The 18,058-nt window shown below is 39.0% G+C and overlaps 2 protein-coding genes across 2 annotated transcripts; one reads left to right on the forward strand and one right to left on the reverse strand.

Moving 5' to 3' along the window:
* The first annotated feature begins 861 nt into the window (after positions 1-861).
* On the forward strand, positions 862-9,260 carry pgm3 (phosphoglucomutase 3). The gene is made up of 13 exons (XM_034162520.1): positions 862-941; positions 1,861-2,069; positions 2,588-2,772; positions 3,763-3,830; positions 3,912-4,045; positions 4,162-4,357; positions 5,225-5,382; positions 5,705-5,788; positions 6,156-6,254; positions 7,539-7,658; positions 8,206-8,328; positions 8,582-8,755; positions 8,850-9,260. Coding segments are annotated over exons 1-13 (1,641 nt in total). The 5' UTR covers positions 862-940; the 3' UTR covers positions 8,940-9,260.
* An 887-nt stretch (positions 9,261-10,147) lies between these two features.
* ngs (notochord granular surface) lies at positions 10,148-17,636 on the reverse strand. The gene is made up of 10 exons (XM_034162850.1): positions 17,369-17,636; positions 14,954-15,116; positions 14,545-14,694; positions 14,328-14,447; positions 14,070-14,165; positions 12,804-12,938; positions 12,593-12,703; positions 12,251-12,361; positions 10,496-10,620; positions 10,148-10,415 (listed from the first exon to the last, which is right to left on the reverse strand). The coding sequence occupies exons 1-10, from the start codon at positions 17,563-17,565 to the stop codon at positions 10,148-10,150; spliced, it is 1,476 nt and encodes a 491-aa protein (XP_034018741.1). The 5' UTR covers positions 17,566-17,636.
* Between the last annotated feature and the right edge of the window lie 422 nt (positions 17,637-18,058).

The raw sequence follows: 18,058 nt of genomic DNA on the forward strand, positions 1-18,058 counted from the left end.
AAAGCTTCAGGAAATGAAGTTTATCAGTTTTCCTTTTCATTTTTCTTAAATGCTGCTGAGTGACAGTGAATGATTATAGATTATAATCATTACATTTTTTTCATGCAATCTATTGTTATCTGTAATTTTAACCAAAAGAGATCATTGTAATTATAATTTAATTGTAATCTTTTGAGAAAAAAATTGTAATAGTGAGAATTATGTCAAGATCACTCCAAAATAAAATTGATTATCTTAAATAGTTCAACAACAAATTTGTTCAGAAGATTTCTCTTCCATTAGTACCAACAATATGCAAGGAATTTAAGGTATTTTTGGTGATCACTTGAAGTTGTGACACTAGAGTTAACCCTGTAAAACCCAAATATAGCAACACTTTTTTTTCAACCATTCAGATGTTGTTGTAGGAGGCCTTTGGGGCTGAAAATTAAGTGTTTTAGACAACAAAACGTTGATGTATTTCTGTCAATAAACATATTTAAGAAGAAATTTACTTTATTCTTTTGTTAGTAATCATTATTTAACTGTACTCATTGAAATGCAATCATAGTTTAATTGTAATCTAACTTTCCAACTGTAACCTTGATTGTAACTGTAATCGTAGAATTGAAAAAAAAAATGTAATATAATCATTACCAATTTAATGCTTTTGCCCCATGTCTGATAAAAAAAAATACAAGTACCTATATTTTCATTTTAGGACTGCTGTTTGTGAGCATTAATTTTTAAGATTTGAGAAAGAAAAAATATAAATAAAATAAAATAAAATAAAATGGTTCTCTAATACAACATACTATTGAATTACAACATAGTAATTTAAAAAAAAAAGCCGTGAATGCGCAGCGGGCACGCGCGACGGCACCCCGTGACGTATGCGGAAGTGTTGCCACGTTGTCCGAGGGAGAAACTGGAAGCGTTTCATTGAAATCCAAGTAAATAAAGTAAGTCCAGTAAAAGTTACTTTGTGCAAGAAACTGTTAAAAATCCTTTAACGCATGTTGTTAATGAATAAATGCGTTTTCCTTCGCTGTTAAAGTGAGTTTTTGTTCGTACTTGTCATTCAGTGACTGCAGCAGTAAATTAAAGCAACCTTTGCCCGTTTTTCTTATCATTTTATGTCAATGTTGTTATTTTCCAGCGGGGATTTTTTAAAACATGTTCTTTTACCATAAAAAAGCGTATAAACGCGTAATTTGATTTGTTGTTTTGTTTGTTATGTAAATAATAAGTCTTGTACTTTGTGTGTTGTCTTCTAAATGTTTACGTGTACCTGTTTAATGTGTTGTGTTTTTAAATTTTGCATTTTATGCACAGGTTTAAATATAAATCATTATAACTAAAATGAGTCAGGTTGTGGCCTTTTACGATTAATCACAGACAAAATATTATCAAGTTATGTTGAAATCAGTTCATTGCTTGCAGCCAGCAGGTCCATAACTAAAAATGACAGTAACTGTTTCTCTGTTGCTCATCTGTTCAAATTAAAGCTGGTGATGGATACTACAATTTTAGTTCCCCTGTGGTCTACAAAGAGGGGGGAAAAAAAACACAAAAAAATGTTAGTGTTCAGATATTTATGGACCTGGCTGTACATTATTTTCCAAAATGTACAAAATGTTTATTTGGTGCAGCTTAATGTGAGAATATGCTGGTCTTCTTTGTATTATGTTGTTATAAATAAAATATTTTTGTACATTTGGACAGGTCTGACAAAATTACAAATTTCTAAGCTGTTGTAATGGATTTATTAAACAGATTTTGTTACTTTTAATGAATCTGTACAATAATTAACTTGTAGCAGCAGTTGATTTTTTTCTTCATAGAATAAGCTCTATGCTATATTGTGTTTATGTTCATCAGTGATGGACCAGTTTCATGAAGTATCACAGCAGTCCAGCCTGCACCCTAAGCCTGCAGGCTTGATTTTGCAGTATGGTACTGCTGGTTTCAGGACCAGTGCTCAACATCTGGATCACATTATGTTTCGGATGGGTCTGCTGGCAACACTCCGCTCCAAAAAGACCCAAGCTGTTATTGGAGTCATGGTCACTGCATCACACAACCCTGAGGTGAGAGGAGAATGCACAGATATGTTTTAATGTAATTATCATGTTTTTAATCAGTAACCTAAGGCAACAACTGGATGTTGTCAGAACCAGATCTCTTTGGAAAATCCGTTGGATATTATGAATTTATATAGAACGAGCAGTTACTGTGAGGAAGCGTCAGTGTTGACATTTTGGGGATGTGACACATTTCTACATCATCCAGCACATAGGTGCCTGAGTGCTGAGGACCCCAGTGGCTGGAGAAGGCCAAGGGGACACCCACGGTTCAACTGATTGTGGTAGATAGATTGTTACTTTCTAGAGGTAAAGGTTGAGTATTTTTCTTGATAGTTGCCATTCAGGATCCAAGGCAGTTCTGTTGTGTTATGAATGTAGCAAAGTGCAACACCAGCACCTGCTCCCAGTCTTGACTCTTTGCAGATCACAAAGTGATCCAAAACTCTTTGATCTCCAATCACATCAGGATTATAACACTCCTCTTTGACTTCTCCAATGCCTTGTCTGGATTATTTTTACAGGAAGACAATGGGGTGAAGCTGATTGACCCAATGGGGGAGATGGTGACACCAATATGGGAAGTTTACGCCACCCAACTGGCGAATGCTGAGCAGGACGATTTCCTCACTGCGCTGAAGGACATTACAGAGAAGGAGGCCATAAATCTCAGCCAGGAAGCCAACGTTTTTGTGGGCAGAGACACTAGGTAAAACCATTAACTACAGTACTTGAAGTGCTACCCAAGTAGACGTGAGATGCAGTAAAGTGGTGCTGCTTATTCATGCATGCTCTTTTTGACCACATGACAAGAGTTTTCACACTTTAATGGTTTAAAAATATATTTTAGAAAGCTACTACAACAGTCTTAGTCTTGTTAGTCTCAGTCTTGTTAGTTGTGTTATGGCCATTTCCTGAATAAGAAGTTAAATCTCTGTTTTCTCGTAGCAAAATGTATGACTTGTGCGAAATACTCATTTTTGCAACAAAACGAACCCAAAACATTATAAGTCACGAGTCCTAATGTGACTTGAGTCCAAGTCTGGACCCAAGTACTAAAAGTCTAATGTACTACTTTCAATATAATGAAAGAGAAAAAAATCTGTGTTTTTAAAATTATTATTCCCAAGGAATATACACAAAATTCATGAATAAATGAATATAAAATGAAATATATATTTTACCACGGTATCACAAAATGTGAAGAAACACTCATTTCCATTGTGGCCCTAATTTACACACAGTAGTCGAACACAACAAATAATAGTCATGAAAATTACGACGTACAGGTAAAATCACCAGTAAATGAAGACACTTTTCCAGTTGGGCCCATGAATTGAATTAATGAGTCTTAATCCTGGATTTAAAAATGGACTTTAACGCACAGTTGTATGCAAGTTGGTAAACTGTTCCACACTCACACAACAGATGTAGCACCAAATTATTTCATTGCAGGACAACATTAGATTTTGTTTCAAATTAGCACGTGTACCTTTCAAATTTAATATTTTCCTGATATGGATAAAATGATTAAAATCCATATTTATACAGAAACACTGTAGTAAATGTGTAAATATTTAATTCACAGTCTATTTATAGCTGTACCTAAGACTTTTGGACAGTACTCTATATCCTGTGTTATTCGTCCTGCTTATTCATACCGTTTTGATCCCATTTATTGTTCTGTTCCATACAATAGGAGCAGCAGTGCCAGTCTTTCACAGGCTGTGATGGACGGGGTGTCGGCTCTTGGTGGTCACAGCAAAGGTCCGGTAAACCATGTACATATCCTCTTAGGATAACCTTTTGGCTGCCTTGCTTACTGTTTCCATCTGTCTGTTCATTCAGACTATGGATTGGTGACCACCCCACAACTCCACTATATGGTTTGCTGCCAGAACACACAGGGTACATATGGAGAGCCAACAGTTGAAGGATACTACCACAAACTCAGCCAAGCTTTCACTCATCTCACCAAGAATGTAAGAAAATAGAACAGAAGCACTTCTGCCTTACTTCATATCCTTGTTTGACACTTTTTCAGCACTTATCTTCCTTTCCGCTATGAACAATCCTGCCATCATTTGTTCCCTGGTAGGCATCAAATCGTACAGATGACCAGAAGCACCTTTTTGTGGACGGCGCTAATGGTATCGGAGCTCTGAAGGTGCATGAGATGGAGAAGCACCTGAAGAGTGAGCTGCAGATATCCCTCTTCAACGATGGCACCACAGGAAAGCTGAATTACCAGTGTGGCGCCGACTATGTCAAAGTGCAGCAAAAACCTCCAACAGGTAGGACACACATAAACATGAGCCATTCTAGAGCCCGTGGCAACACGCTAGTTACTGAAATAACAAGCAAGGCTTTCGGCTAATTATTCTGCAGAAAAATATTCTCAAAATACTTTGACAGTAATTTGACAAGTATGAGGATTCGGTTATTGTACTGGTTCTTTACAGTACTATGGATCACGACATGTTTAATATGCCTACAATATTTAAAAATGATGAGAGAGTGCAAAATATTGAATACTTCTAGGTAAGTAAATGTGGCCACTTGTTACTTGTTAAATTGTATCATTTTGTTTAGGTCATAAAGTGCAAAAAAAATTAGGTTGCTTGCTGTAGTTTATTAGAAAATGGGGTTGTGTAGTAGTACTTGCACATTTTATATGTTGTTGGCACACTTAAAACACACACACACACACACAAATCAAACACTACATTTTAATCAAACTTCTATGGTGCCTTTAACTTTTACACACTCCTGTATTTCATTATAAACTTTGGGTTTTGGACTCAATATTTCACATCACTGTTGGCTGTAAGAAATTGTAATGAACATATATATTTTTTAATTGCTAACATTTTATGGACCGATGATCACTCCCAAAAATCAATTTACATATTGAATGTCAGCATCATCTCAAACGCATCTTCTGCAAATTTCATTTTGGGAAATCATCACAGTGGTGCTGCCAACACGGCCTCACCACCAGTTTCTGTGGTCCTCAAATTTTAATTAACGATAAAAGTAATGTCAGATTATTTATTTGCTGTTGAAGAGCAAGAAGCTAAAATGTTAAAGGCATTGTGCTGTTTGATCATTTTGTGGTGTTTTATTTTGTCTTTCTGTTCTTTCTTGCTCTTTCTTTGGAGGCATTGAGATCACCGCGGGTGAGCGCTGTTGTTCGTTTGACGGCGATGCCGACCGTATCGTTTATTACTACACTGACTCAGAAGGACACTTTCACTTGTTGGATGGGGACAAGATAGCGACACTCATCACCACCTTCCTGAAAGAGCTGCTCACACAGGTACAATAGATGCATGAAGACGCGCTCAGAGTTTATGATTCCATAACGACCATCAACACTTTTGTTCTATAATGTGTAGAACAGTTCTTTGAAAAGTTCCTGGAATTGTCCTTTTTTTCTGGAGTTGTGAGAAAATGATTTGATTTCTACAGTTTTACAGGTGAGAGCCAAATGGTTCACCAAGTTTAATAGAAAGCAGTTTATTCTTCTTTGTCTTTTTTTTTTAAATAATCTTTCCTTTAAAAAGAACATTAATCAAATATAACGTTTTTGGGGAAATAGAGACACACACGTTCACTCGTCTTTTTTTCCTCACATATAGGCTAGCCTGGACTTGAAGATTGCCGTTGTGCAAACCGCTTATGCTAATGGAAGCTCAACAAACTATCTAGAGAAGATTATGAAGGTGAGAAAGTGCGTGAAGTAATATAGATGTGATTTGGAGGCCACATAAAGAGCATGTTACTCCCGTGGTCAGCCTTTTGCTTCTTGTACCATCCAGCCTGTGTCCTTCTACCCCATGAAACTGCTGAATCTTTCTTTTTCCTTTATGACATCATAAAGGATATAAGCAAACACATCTGCCTGGGTAGAAATATTGATGGGTTTGATTCCATACCACTAAATTTCATTACAGTCCGTCCATACGGTGTTGAGTCATCTTGCTAACAAACACCAATGAACACAATCTCCTTGGCAGAGGTAATTAAAGCCTCAATTTAATGTGCATTCCTGTTTTTTCTGTAGTAAATTTAGTGCCTTTGATGTGATAGGTAATAGTGAGGTGCACAAAGACTGGAGTGAAGCATCTTCACCACGCAGCGCAGGAGTTCGACATAGGAGTCTATTTTGAGGCCAATGGACACGGAACTGTGAGTACATGGTCCATTCACACAAAATAAGTGTTTTTTCAGTGCATGTGACAGAAGAAACCTGACTCGAATATGTAACTACAGGTTAACTCTTTATCCCTTTTTCGGTGGGGTTAAAAAACAAGTGAACTGGTAACAACAATTCTGAAAATTAAAAGAAAAATCAAAGCTTTTCTGACACTAGCTTGATCATCAGTACTCAGATTTGTAATATTTATGAAGAAAGCAAGATGGCATATGAAGTTCAACATAGATTTGTTTGTGTTATCAAGCAAACATCAGTTTGCTGAGGAAAATTGGCCATTGCACGCGGTGGATCTATCGCTTCAGCTGGAGAGGAGGGGGAGTTCCGACCCCCTCAAGCCTCCCTCTAAATCCGCCACTGTTGAATTTTTAAAACTTTGTTAAACAGTAACTTCTGCAAAGGTAAAAAATCAGTTGGTAGGACGTGTATTTGCTCAGTGGAATAATTTTTTTAAGATCATTGCCTTTAAGTCAGAGTAAGCCAGGTGTAAGCCTTAAAGGATTAGCACCGATCTGTCAGTACACAGCAGCCACCAAAGCTCCCTGAGGTGAAGCAGTAAGCTGATGCTTTAGATTTTTTTTTTTACTTAATTTTATTTGCCTATATTGAAACAACACAAATCACACCAACCTACAAACCCCAGAACTGTACAAAATTAAACAAACAAACAGCAACAAAAAAAAAAACAACAACAAAACTAGCCTGGGATGAGTTATTTCCATGTCCTCCTTGTTGGCCTTGGAGTACCTTCTTCACATTAATGATGATGTCACCAAGTCAAATCTTGAACTCTGTCCTTTTTCTCCACTTTTACTCAGAATGAGCTTATTATAGGTTTTGCATATGTGTCAGTTTCTTCATTATGAAGATCTCTTCAGTTACAGAAGTCCATTGGTCTTGGTTAGTGGGTCCATCTTTCCCCATTTCCTTGGTATTGCTTTTTTACTAGGTACTAACATTATTTTTACTAAATATCTGTCTTTTGCTGTAATAATATCAGTAAAATTACAAAGATGATGCTTTAGACTTTTAGAGTTTAGACTTTAGCCCAGGTTTTTGGTGGTGTAAACAGTTGACCACACCTCATTTATAGACCAGCGTGCCCACATGAACACAAATGGTGTGATATAACACCAACTGCATTGGGTTGAATGCAACAGTAACACTTTGCGTTGGGCTGTACCTTTTTTGTCAATGTGTGTGTGTGTGTTTGCTGTAATGCGTCTGGTCATTAAGATGAGTAAATGTGTTACATTCAGGTGTTGTTCAGTAAAGCAGCTGAAGAGTCCATCAGGCAGCTGACTGAAGACTCCAACACAAACGATGAAAGGAAGAGAGCAGCTCTCCTGCTGCATCACACGATCAACATCATCAACCAGGTTAACATGACGACAAGCAGCTTCAAAAAAATAAACACGATAAAGCAAATTACAATTTAAATGACTACATATACATTTTCACTAGTTTTGTATGTAAACTGTGTTGCTATATTCCCAGTCTTCAGCAGAAATCTTTGCATGTATCATGAAAAATGTAGGGAGTGAATCAGCAAGTCCATCCACTCCTATTTGTTAGCGCAGTAACTCAGGAGCAATACACACTAGTACCTTGTAAGTATGAAAAGTAAAATGACGTATAATAAATAAACTGAATATATTTGAGTAACTTCGATGCACGAGATCAATAGAACACCAAGATTAGTTTTGCTTACATAATTTGTGCCACCTGCTGGACAGGTGTGGGATTGTTGCACAAAATAATCTTATTACATGAGTGATGATGAAATTAGGAGCAGGTGTGAGTCTGTATTGAGAAACCCAACTTTAAATACGCTCTCACTGTTTGGTCAGCACATCGTAATGAACAATAATATCTGAACAATGGCTTTGTCTTGTTTTGTTTTTTTGTTTTCTTCTTCTTCTAAAGACGGTTGGTGATGCCATTTCTGATATGCTGCTGATTGAAGCTATTTTAGCTGTAAAGAGGATGACCATCCAGCAGTGGGACGCAATCTACACTGACCTGCCAAACAGACAGCTTAAAGTCAAGGTACAGGCATGATTCTTTAATATAACATTTATTTTACTTTGTGTTAATATAGTACTTGTATTTTCGATCTCTCTGCTTTACATACACCTCATTAGCTAATAAGACGTAATGTTTTAACACTGTGAAACACTGGCTTTGTCAAATGTCAGATTAGTGTCCACAGCTATTATTACTAATTGTATATAAATATTAGGATCAGGCATGAGATTTTATATTACACAATGTGCCACTTTGGGACTTGGACTTTTTATAGGTGTCAGACCGCAGAGTGATTGACACGACTGATGCAGAAAGACGAGCGGTGAGTCCAGCAGGTCTCCAGGATGCCATTGACAGCTTGGTGAAGGAGCACAAACAGGCGCGTGCCTTCGTGAGGCCCTCTGGCACCGAAGACGTGGTTCGAGTTTACGCCGAAACAGAAACTCAGGTGAGTTTTTGCATCTTTATTTCTGGCGTCTTTATTTTCACTGTATAAAAAATGCTTGAGAAAGCGCGGCTTCTCTGTGCATTTGTGTTTTTAGGAGAGTTGCGACGCCCTCGCGCATGCAGTTAGCCTGGCGGTGTATCATCTTGCTGGAGGAATCGGGGATGAACCCAAACCGTTACGGTAGAAAAGCACAGAATATGAACTGCTGTCGATCAGTTTGTGGTTTGGGGGAAAATATGATGGTTTTGTGTCCTAAAGCTTTGATTTTTGGGGAAATGTCATATAATTTTATACGAGTGATGATGGTTTTGTCTCTCGGTGATGTGCCATATGATTTTATACAAGTAATTACTGTTGATACTCATCTGTGTGTTCCTGATTATGTGATAATGGATTTTGCACTGCCTTTGAATAACGCTACACCTGACTTATTGGACCCGATTCATACTAAATGATATCATAAATAAGTTAATGTGTATATACTGTGACTTCATAATGAGGTGAAGACATTTCTTTATGGTTTCAAGATATATCAGTCTGTTGTCATACTAACTGGAGGGTTTTGGTTCTTGTAATTTGTTTTGTCTCAATTAAAAAAAGGGGAAGAAGAAAGTGTAATTCTGTGTTTTTTTAAAGTTAACAGTTATAAACCCCATTCCAGTGGTGTATCCAGATTTATTTGACTAAGGTGTCCCGGGAGGAAAGGGTGGAGGGCACATATTTATGGAGGGTTCGCAGGAAGTACAAGCGCACACACATCACATGAGCTTACTTACTTAAAAACAATATATCTTAATATTCAGGTTTAAGAGCGATCGCCAACATTTTTCAACCTAGGTTCTATTTTTATTTGTCTTGGGGGACATCTTTTCACTCAGGACAAAAATGAATTAAATTGACACATTATTGATTTTGAAGAAATGCCAGCTAATTAACGCTGGAAGGGGAAATCAGAAATATTCCAAGGACTCACCGTTGAAAAGGCAAAAACGTTGTTAGATATGTCTGCTAGCACAGACAGGATCCTTGCAGAGGTGAATACACACATTTTACCTCATTAAATGTGAATAAACTTTTCTCATCAGGTTACATTTGCATTCTAGATGTTTCAAAGCACTGCGGAAATAAATCACAAATGGGTTGCGGAAACTCGCTGATGAGGTTTAGCACGGTGAGATTTTACAGAAGATGAATCATCTATTCATCAGCTGCTCCAGAAATAGTGATGGCGCGCTCCTGTGCGTTGTTCTCATAAGTGTCCTCTTCGGTTTTAACTGTTCTGGGACAAAATGGGTAAAAGGTGAGGAGAAACGATTAAGGGGTTGTCGGTCAAAAACTAAATCCAGATGTTTTGTCAGTCATCCTGTACCTGATCAGGGGAGTCCTCCTCTCTCATATCTCAGTAGCCTGTTCATCCAAACGACCATCGGTCTGAGGATCTGACGAGGTCGCATCTTCTCGATCTCTGCCTGCATCTGGCTCCTTGTCGGCACCTGGACTGGTCTTGTCATCGGGGACGTTGTGGAGCACTGAAAAGGCTTTAAAAGCTGGCGCATCAGACGTTGTGCACGTGGTGCTACTAGTGATTGTCACACCTCCTGTTAGGGATAGATTCCGAACCATGGAGCTCAGGCGGCTGTCCTCGCCCTCGATCAACTTCCTGCAAAATAAAGGAAGCGGTGATGTTCATGTCACAAAATGTTGTCTTTGTCCACTGTTGATGGAGAATCCTTTTAAAACCTGTAGGTAGTGATCTCAATCTCCAGGGCCATCTTGATGTTCAGAAGCTCCTGGTACTCCCGCAACAGCAGGGCGATTTTCTCCTTGGTCACCTTTAGATCCAGTTTAATCGCCTCTATACGCTCCTGCATTAAATTTAATTTGTGTAGAAGTTTTCAAAATGCTACATTACATTTTACAAACATCTCCAAAATGAACCAATGCTTTTTTTTTTTTCCCCAAAGAACCTGCACTGGTTTGTGTTCAACAACCTTGACATGGAGGGAGCAGGCGCCCCCTACAGTTTTGGAGGACCTGACTTTGCATAATAAATTTTCCAAGAAGATAAAGCTGATAAAATGCATGACCTAAATTAAGCTTCAGTTTAGAATAATCCTTTTGTCATGTTGTTAGGCTGCAAAAAAAAAAAAAAAAAATTATGTTTAGTTGAAATTAATCAGAACCAGTGAGAAATTCATGATGAGTAATTTATACTCAACAAAAATATAAACGCAACACTTTTGGTTTTGCTCCCATTTTGTATGAGATGAACTCAAACATCTAAAAGTTTTTCCACATACACAATATCACCATTTCCCTCAAATATTGTTCAGAAACCAGTCGAAATCTGTGATAGTGAGCACTTCTCCTTTGCTGAGATAATCCATCCCACCTCACAGGTGTGCCATACCAAGATGCTGATTAGACACCATGATTAGTGCACAGGTGTGCCTTAGACTGCCCACAATAAAAGGCCACTCTGAAAGGTGCAGTTTTGTTTTATTGGGGGGGATACCAGTCAGTATCTGGTGTGACCACCATTTGCCTCATGCAGTGCAACACATCTCCTTCGCATCATCCATGAAGAGAACACCTCTCCAACGTGCCAAACACTAGCGAATGTGAGCATTTGCCCACTCAAGTCGGTTACGACGACGAACTGGAGTCAGGTCGAGACCCCGAAGAGGATGATGAGCATGCAGATGAGCTTCCCTGAGACGGTTTCTGACAGTTTGTGCAGAAATTCTTTGGTTATGCAAACCGATTGTTTCAGCAGCTGTCCTAGTGGCTGGTCTCAGACGATCTTGGAGGTGAACATGCTGGATGTGGAGGTCCTGGGCTGGTGTGGTTACACGTGGTCTGCGGTTGTGAGGCTGGTTGGATGTACTGCCAAATTCTCTGAAACGCCTTTGGAGACGGCTTATGGTAGAGAAATGAACATTCAATACACGAGCAACAGCTCTGGTTGACATTCCTGCTGTCAGCATGCCAATTGCACGCTCCCTCAAATCTTGCAACATCTGTGGCATTGTGCTGTGATAAAACTGCACCTTTCAGAGTGGCCTTTTATTGTGGGCAGTCTAAGGCACACCTGTGCACTAATCATGGTGTCTAATCAGCATCTTGATATGGCACACCTGTGAGGTGGGATGGATTATCTCAGCAAAGGAGAAGTGCTCACTATCACAGATTTAGACTGGTTTGTGAACAATATTTGAGGGAAATGGTGATATTGTGTATGTGGAAAAAGTTTTAGATCTTTGAGTTCATCTCATACAAAATGGGGGCAAAACAAAAAGTGTTGCGTTTATATTTTTGTTGAGTATATATGACATCATCCGCTCGTATGAAAAGAATCTGTTTCATAATAACGAATTTTATAGATTCTTTTATTGCAGTAAATCACTTTTGAATAAAGATTATCCAATATCAAGGGAAATAAAATAATTTCTATTCTAATCACACTTACAGCTGTAACTTTAATTAATTTACTACCTGCAAGTCCTCCTCCTCCTCCTTGTATTTTCCTGCTGCATCTCGGATCTGAGTCATCAAATACTCATTCTTTGTCTTCAGGTTTTCCAGCTCACACTCCTCGTTGAGGATCTACACACACATGCACACACAAAGTGGTTTTAGTGCCGAGATTTTATGACACTCACACTGGTAGGATGGCACATACTTCTGCCAAGGTGTCTTGTTTGTCTAACTTCAAGATAAGAAGGAAAATTATTATTATGATTTTATTTTCAGCTTTGTAAAAACTGGTTCAGACATTTTTGTTTAATCCTGCTAACAAACCATCAAGACGCAAGTTAAAAACAAAATCCTACTCACATCCTTCTTATAAGATGCGATCTCTTCTCTCACACTTCGAACACTTTGAACATGTTTGGTCGAGGCGTCTGTCAGGTTCTGGAACTTTGTCTTGTACCAACTGTCCATTTCCTGCAGAAGCACAAAAATGAGCCATGTGAACTTTAAAGGGGCTAGGAAACATGTTAAAGACCCAGGACTCTCATGGTGCCGCTGTATTGCATCATCGCACCTGCATGTTTTTGGCAGCGATGCCGTCATACTGAGCCTGGATCTCTCTCAGAGCAGAGGAGAGATCTGGCAGGCCAAAGGTCATGTCCACTCTCAAAGCTGCAGAATAGAGCTTCTGCATCAGTTCCTCAATTTCCTGTCGGGATCAAAACCACACATAGTGAGATAAAGAAGTTCCAGCTTCACCTACAATTATACTAGTGCAGCAGCTAAGAGAATATTTAGAGCAAAATCGTGCAAATGGTGATACAAGCACCAAAGTTGCACAAATACTCCTTAGACATTATTCTTTTGAACAAACCGATCGGCCACTTGAATTTTCAATAGGCGGCCAGGCAGGGGTCAATTGAAGAATTACACAGAGGTCAAAATTAAAAATGCTTAAATCATTTTGAAAACTACACCACATTATTTGTCTGATCTTAAGGATTCCAAAAAGGTATAGTTTGGACTATCTATGACTGAATGATTAAGAGTTATGGGGTAAAAACAGCAAAAATGGTGACAAAGGTCAGTTTCAGTTTGTACAGGGTCAAAAGTTAAAGTTGCTCCAATTTTGGTAAAAAATTATGCAAATTATTAGTTGAGTTAACAAGGTTTTAAAAAGGAATAGTTTGGACCATGTATCATGCTTAGTTATCATGTTACGGGGTTACATATGTCACATGTCATAGAATCCAATGGACGTTAACCTTGTTTGACCTTTACTTTGGAGACCAAACATTCAACATAGTCAAATCTATTCCATTTATTAATGTGACTTTTATTATTTAGAATGATATATAAATGCTTTGCTCTGCGAAGAGGTTTAAAAAAAAGTCTTGGTGTACTGTGTGTAACACTGCCCCCAGTGGCAACTATAATGTTGAGTGGCCATGCATGTTCATCACTATGGTGCCGAAGTGCAGCAGCGCAGTAGTAAAAACCATGCTTGGTTTGTGGGAGAGCGCTGAAGACACCTGCCCCCCACCCCCCATCCTTTCTGAATGGAGAAGGGGCGTGGCATGTGGCAGTTTCTTTCCATTTAAAGTGACAGGCACAGAAACAGGTTTCTCAGAGATGTGAAAACGGGTCATTTTTAAGATGCAGCATATCACTATTTAAAATGATATTTTTGGCTACAAATTTCAATCTGTTTATAAGACACCTGCTGACTTGTGCTCACTTTCTCACAATGTTTATAATTATCCTGGTTATGCTGTTATTCACCCGCTGACACACCGTCACCAGCCTGACTCACAGGCACAGTAAATAAGGCATGCATCACCTCCTTGTGAACTCTCTGGAGGAAGGCAAGCTCCACCTCCAAGTTTTCCAGCTGCTTCTCCAGCCCAATCTGTGCTGAAGTGGCTTTATCCACATCCTGGAATCAAAAATTATTTCAGGAACATAAAAGCCAGTTCTGTCAATAAAACCCTCAGTAATGATGTGATTTTCACAAAATGAGTGAGGTGTAATTTCTTTGTGGCACCAATTTGGTGTTCACGGTTACATTTTTCATATTAATCTTCATGCTTCGTCTTACCAGACGCAGAGCCTCAATTTCTTCCTCGGTTTTCTTCCTCATCTCCACAGCCTCTTCATATTTGGCTTTCAGTGCGTCCAGTTGGCCTAACATCGCTTCCTTGGTTGCCAAAGCTACATCCTGTGAGGTTGTCATGAACAAATAGTTTTTAAACTGAAGCAATAGATATTTTGAGTCATAATTTTAAAAAATATTTGTGATCACGAGTCTTCCTGACTCTCTGGGTTCTCATTTTCTCGACGTCCCTGATGAGGCCCCTCAGCTGAGACTCGTACAGGTGTCTGAGGCCGGACGGTTTGACGTGGCGGCTCTGCAGGGCCTCAATCTCGGCTTCCAGAAGCTTGTTTTTGGATTCCAGCGTTCGCACCTGAGGACAACAAGACAAATCACACTATAATATGAGAAACGATCATTTGTTTAAGCATTTGTTCCACTATTCCTCAAGGTACTTGGGCCAATGTCTACCAAACTTGCCGTGTTAAGGTAGGTTGACCCCAGAATTACCCTTAAGGGGTTTGCTTTGGCAAAAGTAATTGGTTTCAAGGGTCCAAATTACGATACTAGGAAGCGAAGTGTGACAGTCGGTGCACAGTGTTGTGTATTTGTAGCTTGGAGGGTCCTCTTGCCTTTTCGATGTACACCGCCAGCCGGTCATTGAGGGCGACCATCTCCTGCCTGTCATTGGTTCTAGTCAACATAAAAGCCTGGTTTTCTGCAGTAGCTGCATCCAGATCCAGTGTTGGCTCCAAACCCATGGACAAACCAAAGTACACCGTCCCCATCCCAACACTGTTGCACACAGGACAGAAGACTAATCAGTATTAGTCAAGCAATTCCCAACCTCAACTTTTGGAAAAGAAAGGAACTGCAAACAAGCTCGTTTCAAGCTACATGTAACTGCCAACACACTCGCTCATAATTTCCATCATGCATGTGATAAGTACATAATACATAAAAGCACACATCCTACTTACCCAATTCTAATAAAGAAATAAATTAAATAAATTTTAAAAGCCTCACAGTATATAACACTTCAATAAAATCATAATCTCAAAATTAAAAGCATAAAATAAAGAACCAAAATAAAAATAAATATTTCTTTAAAAAAATCGACACTGGAAGTTGACACTTTGCACTCTTCAAAAGGCACGTTGCTCTTTGACTGAAGAAATACTTTGAGGTTATAATGACATCTGGATACTTCTAACATTTGATCGTGATCTCTAAGATTAACATAAAGACTCAGAGTCAAGAACTTCTAAACCATTTACTATTATAAATATGCTGAAAAAGAAAAGACAGATCTCCTCTTATTCTGCGATCTTCTCAATCCATTTAATTTGGGGCTCGTCTCTGGACCTTTCCAAGGACATATTTATTGTTTGACAGATGTGGCAGCCAAGCCTGCACGCAATGTTCCAAATGTGGAAGGTTTTCATTCTGAGTTGCACCAAAGTCCGAAACGGACCAGCAAGGTCAAATTTGCCAAAGGTCAACCATTTGGGTCAAGGTCATGTCTACCCTTAACTCTTAGTTGGGCTGCTCATCTCAGGTCCTTCAGCTGAGTTCAACCAAACTTGGCATATCAATGACGAATGACTTTGAAATTGCCCTGAAATAATTCATTTGTGGCAAATTTCGAGGAATTTGATTTCCAACCAGATTTGGACAAGACGCTTTGGTTGATTCCCAAATTGCCCTAGCAATGTCAGCCAGAGGTCAAGGTCATTGAGATCAAATGTTAAATTGCTCCCCTTACTGTCTTTATGCCCACAGGTACCACATGATGTATCTCACAGAACTCTAAAACAAGCTGTTTTGGGCCTTTTTTTCCTGAAAGCATCTGTGATTGATTGGAATTGTCTGATTTGGATGCTCTTTAACTTCAAACCCAACGTTCCTTCATGCTGATTACATCTGCCAAGGATGTAATAAAATCATTGGCCTTTAATTATTTATTTGTCTGTGTCTGTTAGCAGGATTACATCAAAACTACTGCACGGACTTTGACAAAATTTTCACCACATATTGATATTAGGCCAAGGAAGACTACGTTAAATTTTGGAGGTGATCCAGATCTGGATTCTCAATCAAGATTTCACTTTATTTAGGCTTTAAAGGATTACATCAGAACTACTTCACAGATTACCAAATTTGCACCATAGATATATATTGGGCCATGGAAGACTCCACTGAATTTTGGAGGTGATCAGGATCCAGATTCTGAATCAGATTTCAATTTGTACACTTCACTTTGTCGGATTTTGAAGATTACGTCAAAACTACTTAAAGGACTTTCACCGTATTTGCACCACAGATAGATATTGGGTCAAGGAAGACTCCATTAAATTTTGAAGTTGTTCTGGTTCCAGATCTGGATTCTGGATCAGGATTTCAATTTGTACGCTTCACTTTGTCGGATTTTGAGGATTAAGGCAAAACTACTTAACGGATTTTCACCAAATGTTCACCACACACTGGTGTTAGACCTTGGAAGACTCCATTAAATTTTGGAGGTGATCTCATTCCGGATCTGGATTATGGATCAGGATTTCACTTTGTAGACATTTAAGGATTACATCAAAACTACTTCACGGATATGACATCGTGAAGTAAAACCAAGATCAGGAAGATACTATTTTGTTTCAGCTTGTGAATTAAATATCAGATTGCAACATTTTGATCAGTTGGACTATTCTGGATCAGAATGCCATTATTGCATTGTGTTGTGGAATTTGGATCCAGGTAAAGTGTGAGTCACGATGTGAAGCACATATCTGCTATTTTGAGTCCTCATCAACACTTGGTGGACATCAGAAATCTCGGATTGCTCTTGTTTGTTATTGCCCCATTCTGGCCACCTTTCTTCTGAGTCTCACACTTCTATCATTAGAGTTCCCTTCTGCTCTGGTGAAATTAAACTTGTTTATAATTCATTTTGAATTGTATTGCAGACATTTGAATATGATTTAAATTTTACTATTAGTGTAAATACAGTAAATACAGATGCACACATAAGTAAAGCAGTTCAGATCACCCACCTGCTCACACGGGGTTTACTGGACAGGACTTTGTGTCTCATCGTCCCCCCGCTTCGGGAGAGGCTGACAGATCGATGGTGAGCGTCCCTGCGGACGGGGGACGGACTGCACACCCGGAGCTGGTACACAGAAGGTGTTACCGTGGTGTCCTCAAAATAACGGCGGTATGAAGACATCCTTTCTGGGCTGCGGCTCATGATGATGTTTGTGTCCAATTCTCCACCTTGGAGTAGATCTCTCACACTTTGAGAGCGTGGTGTCACCTTTATATCTGCTGCAGCCCTTCCCTCACCCTCACACAGGAATGTTGGCCTTTCACGAACTGGCTCCAAACCTCCCTACAAATATCTGTCAAGATTTACTTTATCCACACACTGGGATGAGCACATATCAGCTGTATATTTAGCCTCAGAGTAGAAGAGGTGCAGACGATGGCCTACACGAGATGACAGGACAAAGAAAAGTCTATATGTGATCACCTGTTTCCCCATAAGTGTGCAAGGCATGAGTCTCACAAATCTTGTGTTCATGTATCATGGTTAAATCTGCTACTGTAGCACAGGTTTGGACCCAGCGTTGCAGGTTAGAGGGTAATTATTGTCCTAGTTTAGTTGAAACGTCCACCTCTGAAACTATATCACATATGTTCAAAGAGCACAGTGAGGCCACACCCACATTTCAAAGTATCTG

Source organism: Thalassophryne amazonica, chromosome 21 (assembly GCF_902500255.1).
Source record: "Thalassophryne amazonica chromosome 21, fThaAma1.1, whole genome shotgun sequence".
In the NCBI taxonomy this organism is placed as follows: Eukaryota; Metazoa; Chordata; class Actinopteri; order Batrachoidiformes; family Batrachoididae; genus Thalassophryne; species Thalassophryne amazonica.

Bases quoted from the DNA above. Each gene is read 5' to 3' on its own strand.
- pgm3 (XM_034162520.1), top strand. The intron at 3,831-3,911 runs GTCCGGTAAACC...CTGTTCATTCAG, and splicing joins TCTTGGTGGTCACAGCAAAG to ACTATGGATTGGTGACCACC. The intron at 5,789-6,155 runs GTGAGAAAGTGC...TTGATGTGATAG, and splicing joins ATCTAGAGAAGATTATGAAG to GTAATAGTGAGGTGCACAAA.
- ngs (XM_034162850.1), bottom strand. From the start codon at position 17,565: ATGAGCCGCAGCCCAGAAAGGATGTCTTCATACCGCCGTTATTTTGAG. The intron at 14,695-14,953 runs GCAAGAGGACCC...TGTTGTCCTCAG, and splicing joins TGGCGGTGTACATCGAAAAG to GTGCGAACGCTGGAATCCAA. The intron at 14,166-14,327 runs GTAAGACGAAGC...TTTTGATTCCAG, and splicing joins AAATTGAGGCTCTGCGTCTG to GATGTGGATAAAGCCACTTC.